Here is an 8,566-nt window from a genome sequence, read left to right as displayed (position 1 = left end):
TGCGACATAGGTTGAAGGAATTTACTACGATTTTTGGAAGTGACTGCGTTGTGCAGATTTTAGGTAGCTTCTTATACAAACTTAAAACTTACGTTGACCCCGTTTAATGTTAAAATTAGACTTTACATGAAACACGAAAGTTGTTCCTAGCATAATAAAAAATATCTTGATTTTTGGAGTTAGTTGCTATTTATTAGAAATTAAAAGTTGATGAATCATCTTTATGCCGTTAAATTTTAGTATTTGTGTTTTAATGTTCGTTGTGTTTAATTTTTCGAACTTATGTGTTGGACCCATGTGATGCATGGACCCATATCTTGGCGTAAATGACATGTTGATTAATTAATTTAAACTAATGGATAATATTGAGACCACATGGGTTGAGACGTTCCAACCCGACATGGATCTTGAGCCCATCACAAATATACATAGAGGTTATAAAAGCCATCCATAGGCCAAGGTGATTGGGCATGGCGAACGGGAGCCTAAAGGATCGTATGTTTATAGACGGGGTCTGAGACAATCACAAATATACCCAGAGGTCATGAAACCGGCCATGAGCGTAGGAGTTAGGCATGGTTGACGGGAGCCTAAAGGATCGTGTATTTGTGATTGAGCACCGATGCTAGATAGCGTGACCGTTGGGATTGAGAAATTGGAAAGTGTGAGCTGTGATATTGAGAATTTGATGCTGGACGTTGCGTCAATCAAATTGATTTTGGGTTTCCTACCCTTTGGAAATTGAGAATGAAACTGTTGAATTCACTGAATAAATTGAGCTAATGAATTAAGAGATTGATCTATCAGGACCCAGGGACCCTGCCGAGCGGCATCCCTGTCAAGTGGGTGCCGAGCGGTCAATCCGGTTGTTTATCTCGGAATTAACGGCCCGGATCGAATCTTTTTCCTTTTCCTTTCTTTTTTTTTTAAATCCGTTCGGTACCTTTACATTTGGGTCGTCCAAAATATTTTTGGACGGCCGAGATGTGCTCGACACCCCTGCCAAACACCTTTGCTTGGCAAGGTCTCTAGGTCCGATCTATCATGTTTGAGATATTGCTGTGTTATTGTGCTATTAATTTTAATACGCCAGGTATTGAGGTTGATGAGGGATACGATCGAGGAGTCACCTGCAGATTACGAGGCGTTGGCGCAGCAGCAAGGAGATGAGTTGTTAGAGTCATGGCTCTACTAGTGGATCATCGCTAGATGGCTCAGTTTTATTTTTAATTAAAGTTAAACTTGTTAAATTTTAAAATTTTGGACAATTTCAGTGTAATAAGTTAGTAAATACTCCTTCCGTCCCTTTTTAAGTATTATGTTTCGTAATTTCAACTTATTAAAAAAATATCATCATTATGTCTTTCACATCAACTTTTTCCTCCACTTTCCCTACTTACCTATCATTATTACACTTTTACTCACTTACTTTTCAAAAAGAAATCTACTTTTAGGGATAAAATAGACAATGCACTAACTTTTACCCACTAACTTTACAAAATAGACACTTATTAAGGGACAGCCCAAAATGAAATACAGGACTATAAAAAATGGACGGAGGGAGTATCTTTTATCATTCCTACTGGGGTGACTATTCGCAACCCCGTATTTTCTCTCTTAGCCCATTACATTTCGGTAAATAGTTGTTGAAAATCATACATAACATTTTGGTAAATAACTGTTGAAAACAAAATTATATTTCGGTAACTACATGTCGAAAATATGTTCCACCTTCGGTAAACAACTGCTGAACATACATTTTCGGTAAATAACTGTTGAAAAAAATATTATATTTCGATAATTTTATGCTGAAAATGTATCTCAATTTTGGTTACTAACTATCGAGTATAATTGAAAATTTTTATCCGACTAAGAGAGAAAATACGGGGCTGCAAATAGTCGCCCCCTTCCTACTTGGAGAACTGAAACTTTTAAATAATAATAATAATAATAATAACCACGTTGATAAACTTTATTTATTAACGTTCCTAATTTTTGGGGTTACAGATCGCAATTGCGAAGCAAGGCTAGGGTCGGGAGGAGCGCTACACCAATCGCGTTGGCACAACCTGTGCCTTATCAGACGACCAAATTGCTTTCGCTATTTATCCTAATCAGAATCTGCAATGATTCGTTCTGATGGCGGAGTGCCTCTTTCTTGCAATTTCAAATCTTCATTCTTGATTTCTTCCGTGTGCTTTTCCGAATTAAAATCTGCAATGATTCACCCAATATTCTGATGGTGGAGTGCGCCCTTTCTTGCAATTTCAGATCTTCGTTCCTGATTTCTTCCCTATGTTTTTCAAACGATAAGTAACGAGAAGCTACCGTCGCTATCAAAGGCGCATTCAAAGGCGACGAGTCCCCGTCGCCGTCAAGCGTGTGGTCGACGGTGTAGAAAAAGACGCCATTGAGCGTGGAGGGGTAAAGGGTGGAAACCCCGTGGAAGAGCGTGTAGTCGAAGGTGTTGGGTTAGCAATGCGGATATTTGCGAGAGATATGACGGTTCAAAGCGGTGGACGGTCGAGGGGCAAAGGCGATGATGTGTAGACGATTCCCGGCAAGGTTTGGGGGTGTGGACGAGGATAGCTGGACGGATGATGGATGTGGGGGGTCGTCCATAACATTAAGGGGGTGTTCAGACAAATAAGTCAAAGTGGCTTATTTTTTGTCCTTATTCAAATTTTTTTCATATCACTTGGCTTATTCTCATTTTTTTTGGAATTATTGCATCTTCATGACGAGAAGAATCTAAAAAGTATAAAATTTTGATCGAAATCCAATATTTTTTGAATAAAGACGAAAAAAATAGTTTATTGGCTTATTTTTGTTTTTATGTGGGTTTGTTTGGCTTATTTTTGACGGGAAAGCCAATGATTTTTTTGTCCGAACAAGCCCTAATTCGAGTGGGTAAGGAACAAAAGACATTCTTGGCGAAGGGCGATGATGTGCAGACAATTCCCCGGCGAGGTTTTGGTGAAAAAGAACAGAAAAGTAAGGCCCTGTTTGGAACCTATGGAAAGTGGAAGAAAAGAAAGGAAAATAAAAAAATTTCTTCAGGAGTCGTATGGTTCTTATCTAAGGAAAAGAAAATAGAAAGGAAAGGAAAAGAAAGCTCTAGAGTATATGCTGAGGAAAATGAAAAACGCGCCAAAATTTAAAACTTTTGAAGAACCAAAATTTGAACTCTCTCGCTAAATCAGAATTCAAAAATCTCCAGACATTATATAGGTATGAATCACACAGGTATTCCTCCCACCTCCATAAAAGGTTCTCTGTGTGTGTGTGTTTTACAATATGGTCTCTCTTTTCCCATTGGTTCGTCATTTATATGCATCTACATGATACCTGATTGAATTCAAAATACTCAATTCCTCTGAGCATTTTTTATTACTATCAGGTGTTTGTTTAAATGTCTGAACCAATTCCCCACATAAAGGTTACCATTCTTCAGGCTCTGGCTCCCTTGCCCCAATCCGGTTTTGGGGCATCATGCCCCCCTCTATTTTTAAACCGTTGGATCTTGTTATTCAATCTCAGCCCTTGATCAATTCCCCCTTCTCTCTCCTCTTAACCTTCTAAACCGGTTACTCCTCTGACTCTCACTCTCTCTCTATCTTCTGCGTCTTCTCATCTTCTCACGCCCACAGCATCTCTTCTCACGCCAGAGCAGGACTCCGCCATAACAGTCCCTCCACAACAACTCCTCCACAGCATTCTCGAACGCTTCTCCACTACATCACTCAAGGTACCTGCCCTCTCCCTCTCTCTGGCCAAAACACACACACGGCACACACACATTGTGCCCGCCCCCCCTTTCTCTCTCGGCCAAACACACACATGGCGTGGGTTGCTTGGGAAAATGGGGGAAGATTTAGGATTTTGTGAAAATCAGGGCAGATTTAGGGTTTTCTGAAAATTAGGACAGATTTAGGGTTTTCTGAAAATATAAACTTTTAGGGCATTCTCAATACCCAACAGCTAGAAAATCGTGAATCCAAGTTTGGCATTGAATACCCAACAGCTACAGGGTTCTGTAGTTGGTTCTGTAGTTTTATTTTGTGCAAGTAGTCTCGGCATTAAAGTCTTTGTGCCCAGTAAATGGTTATCAAATCAATGGTTGTCATTTTTATTGTAAGGTTTCAGGCCTGGTTTGTGCGTGCATTTGTTAATTGGTTGGTTGAGAAATTTCCTTAACTTGGAAATAAAGTTGAGTTTCTTTATTTGGAATTTTTTTGAAAAAGAGTCAGGTAGTGATAAGTTCATATAGTGATCAATAAGTAACTCTCTGATGTGATCTGAACAAAAGAAAAATCACTTTGTTCTCTAGTGAATGATGCGCTTGCATTGGTCTGAAGCAAAAGAAAAATCACTTTGTTCTCTTTTACAGTTTTATATTTTTTGTGCAATCTTTTGTATTGTTTTGTAGTGTTATGGCTCCACCAAAAAAGAAAACTAAGGGGAATGTGGTAACTGTAGATTGCCGTAATGAAGAGTTGAAAGAAATGGATGAAAAATGCCATAATGAAGTTTCGAAGCACCCTCGTAATGCATGGATATTTTTCTAGTATGTCATTTTGCAACTTTGTGAATCTATTAATGCAATGGCATAGATTTGTGATATTGTAGTTTGATTTGTAATTTGTTGGTTGTAGCCAAGAACAATGCAAGTTGAAGGATAATGATCCGTTAAAGCCAATGGTAACTATTTAATTTTTGCTATATTGGTGTTTCCGTGTTTACACTTATATGGATTTTGAACTTCTCAAGCTAGAATTTGTACTCTTTCAATAATTGTAGTCAATGGAGGAAATTTCTGAAAAGTGGAAAGCTTTAGGAGACCATGCTAAGCGAAAGTACAAGAAAAAATCTATCAGGAGTATCGAGAAATACAAAGAGCACAAAATTAAGCTTGATCTTCCGAAGGGTCCGAAGGTGGTAATAGTATCTATGTTCATTCATATGCTTTTCAGTTTTTATTGCTCTCATGAAATTGATTAGAGTTGTTAATTTTGTGTTTAGAACACCTTTATATCAAGGACTCAACTTAAGGCGGCTTATGATAGGATGCAAGAACTTGATCCGCATCAAGTAGAGAGTGTAAAAGCTATAGGGTTTGGAGGTATCTTACAACTGAAATGTACGAAGTTAGATCGAACTCTTTGTGAGTGGTTGGTGCAACATTTCGATCCTGTGTCTTTTTGCTTGCATGTGCATGGCAAAGATAGCATAATTACACCACTAGATGTGAACCACATTTTAGGATTGCCATGTGGTGGCCAAAGGGTGATCCTTGAAGGGGGAATATACCGAAATTCATAAATTGTGTTTGAGGCATAAAGTACGTGACCAAGGTTCTATATCTTTTGATCATTTACACAATTATTTGATGAACAACAAAAAGGACGACGATGACTTCAAGGTTTCATTTGTGTTGTACATAATGGGGACTATTCTATGTCCAACATCAGAATTTGGAGTCAATAAGCGTTTTCTCCATGCATTAAAGGACTTGTCCTCTGTACGGGAGTTGGACTGGAGCCAATTTGTTCTTAAGTTTTTAGCCGAAGGGATTCAAAAGTATCAGAAAGGACGCAAAGTGATTCGGGGATGTCTATTGTTCCTAATGGTACATCTCTTAACTTTGTTTATTAAGTGATTCAGCTGCATGCTAATGCGTTTCATGGCTGTAGAAAGAATGGGAGTACTATTCTCACTCTCTACTTGTGCCTTAGCCTCATTATGTCGAAGTTTAGCAAGAGCCCTATCATATGCTTGTACAAATTCAAAAAGCCGTAAACGTAGTTTTAGGAATCCATTCATAAATGCGTTCATTCCCTCAACACGTTGTGTGCTTCTTGCTCCTGCAAAAAAAATACCTCGCAAGTACCCCTCAGCCCATAGGTGCCTTTTTTTGTAAACCTCTATCGCCCAATTGTTTTCATGAAGATTATAGTTGTCCACAAGATTTGTCCATACAATTTCAAACTCTTCTTCAGTTGGCATTGACATGCATTTTTCAAAGTCACATAGGAATCCGGAAACATGGACATTACTCACAACATTCTTTTTCAGATGCCATTTGCATAAACGATGACGAGTATTAGGCAACACAGTTTTTATTGCTCTCCTCGTGGCCTTATCTCCATCTGTCATTACTGACATTGGCATTTTTTCATTGCCCATGGAATCAAGAAACTTTTCCAATACCCATGTATAAGTCTCAACAGTCTCAGCAGTCAACAATGCACACCCAAATATTGCAGTTTGGAAGTGACTATTAACTCCAACTAGTATCACAAAAGGCTTCCCATAAGCATTCGTTCGATAAGTAGCATCAAATAGTAGCACGTCTCCAAAGCACTGGTAGTCTGTTAGAGATGTTGAATCTCTCCAAAACATATTATTTAACCGATTTTGCTCATCCACGTCATACTTGTAATAGAACAAGGGGTCATATTCTGCTTTCGCACATAAATAGGCTAATGCTTCTTCCGCGTCCCCATCCGCAACCTCTATTTTGCGTTGAGCTGTAAAATGATTATAAAGATCTTTTTGTGTGTATCCAACCTTGTTATATCCACCAGATTGTTGTGCGGCAAAATCCATAATATGACTTGTTTTAATGCCAACTTTATGCATTGTATTGGCCGAGGCTTTATCAGGACTACGAACCTTCCTGTGAGAGCGGAGGAAGGGCACACCCATAGGCCCTATCAAGTTATGGTTGTGGAAGCTTACAAAGTTAGCAACCACGTATTTGTTTGATTTTCGATCTAATTTGAGATGAAATATAGCAGGACATCCAACTCTAGTTTGTGCCATCGGCTCTTTTTTTCGATCTTCTCTTTCTATATACTTAGCTTCTCGATATCCTTCTTTTGAGCAAACCCACTTCCTTAAAGTAACAATATCCTCATTGTCCTTGTGAATATTATCCTTTCGGACACTAAAGACTTTCACTTTGGCATATGCATTATAGAATCTTTCTCCATCCTCATCCGAATCAAATGTCATTTCATAAACATCTTCTTCCGTTAATTCATCCAACCGATAATCGTCAAGTCCGTCATCAACACCATATCCGTCATCATCGCTATGTCCATCATCATCACCATATCCATCATCATCGCTATGTCCGTCATCATCACTAGTGCCATCACTAATGTCTATCATTACATTCTTCCCTTTCAAATTGTCATACATCTATCTGAATCTGGTAAAATACGACCACAATCGGTGGTAAGTGTTTTCATAAATAGTGGTAAAAATACAACACATTATGAAGATAATTCTGAATCTGCTCAAATACGATCATAGTTTGTGGTAAGTATTTTCATATATCGTGGTAATCAACTGATATACATTATGGTCATTTTTATCTTGACAAATCAACAACAAACCAAAAACATAATCATTAACTTTTTGCTAAAAATAATAAATTATGTTCAATATCTAAAAATAACAACTAAATAAAGACTACAGAATGAGGATAAACTTACTTGGTCAAATTCTTCAATTTATTGTTCTTGAAAGTTAGAGAGGTTCTTCAATATTCATTTCCTGAGACAAGAAGGAATATGTGTGGAAAAGTAAAAAATCAGATGGATAAGTTTGAGGAGTTTAAGGTAAGTAGGGAGGAATTTCGTATCTTTAATGACATAATGTGGGGTAGGTAAGCATTTATTTCTCAAGTTTGACAATAAGTGAATCATTTTCAAAAGTAAGTAAAGCCTTTACATAAGGTAAGTACCAGCAAGAATTGTGGTATGTACACATATACCGTGAACAACCGAATGTTGTGATGGTAACTAAATCCAGCCGGCGTGGTATAAATAGCCTGATTTTATGGTAAGTATGACATTAATGACAGGTTGGTACGAAATTATGTAACATAACTAATGCACTATAACGACGAGGGTAGTTAATACGGTAACTACCACAATAAATGTGATGTTAGTGAGTTCTACTTAATTTGTATTACCTTATAATTAAAACATAATACCTTAATGATTAATAAAACTAAATGACGTATTGAATGGGTCATTAGAGATCAATAGTTAGTGGTTACTCTTACATTAGCCAATTGTATCAATCACTTATTGATTGCAACTAAGACTACTGTTAACTACTACTTCTACTAATAACATTGATCACTATTAACCTACATTAACCAATTCATTTTAGCCAAGTATATTAATACTCAATCATCACAATATTATCACTTATTGAATATGATCAATCAATTAAGCTTTCAGTCAAATGATTTTGACTACTATAGTAGATTATAGAGATTAATCGCTACCCTATCGCTAATTGAATAGTCTAATGTCAATTATAACTACTAATTGTTATAATATCACGTTAAACGATTGCTTACATAATTTCAAATAAATTATTTAAATTTAATTAGGATATTATTACAATTATATGGTTTACATTTATTATTTTTTAAAATTTGTTATAAGAAACATATAAACACAAAGTAAAATTTTAATAGAATATATTAACAACATTAATTGTAAGTTATTCAAAACAACAAATGAATAAATATTTTCTCAATAAT

General features: G+C 36.8%; 2 protein-coding genes across 2 annotated transcripts; one reads left to right on the top strand and one right to left on the bottom strand.

Annotated features, from left to right (window-relative positions):
* The first annotated feature begins 4,370 nt into the window (after nt 1-4,370).
* Nucleotides 4,371-5,322, top strand: LOC131314103 (uncharacterized). The gene is made up of 4 exons (XM_058342596.1): nt 4,371-4,567; nt 4,656-4,701; nt 4,801-4,935; nt 5,023-5,322. The coding sequence occupies exons 1-4, from the start codon at nt 4,434-4,436 to the stop codon at nt 5,320-5,322; spliced, it is 615 nt and encodes a 204-aa protein (XP_058198579.1). The 5' UTR covers nt 4,371-4,433.
* Nucleotides 5,323-5,382: 60 nt separating this feature from the next.
* LOC131314102 (protein FAR1-RELATED SEQUENCE 5-like) lies at nt 5,383-7,206 on the bottom strand. The gene is made up of 2 exons (XM_058342595.1): nt 5,644-7,206; nt 5,383-5,535 (listed from the first exon to the last, which is right to left on the bottom strand). Exons 1-2 carry the CDS (start codon nt 7,204-7,206, stop codon nt 5,383-5,385), a joined length of 1,716 nt encoding a protein of 571 aa, XP_058198578.1.
* Nucleotides 7,207-8,566: the final 1,360 nt, after the last annotated feature.

The sequence above is a fragment of the Rhododendron vialii genome, chromosome 13a (assembly GCF_030253575.1).
Source record: "Rhododendron vialii isolate Sample 1 chromosome 13a, ASM3025357v1".
Taxonomy (NCBI): Eukaryota; Viridiplantae; Streptophyta; class Magnoliopsida; order Ericales; family Ericaceae; genus Rhododendron; species Rhododendron vialii.
The sequence above is the reverse complement of the archived record's forward strand: the minus strand, read 5'-3'. Positions and strand labels throughout refer to the sequence as shown.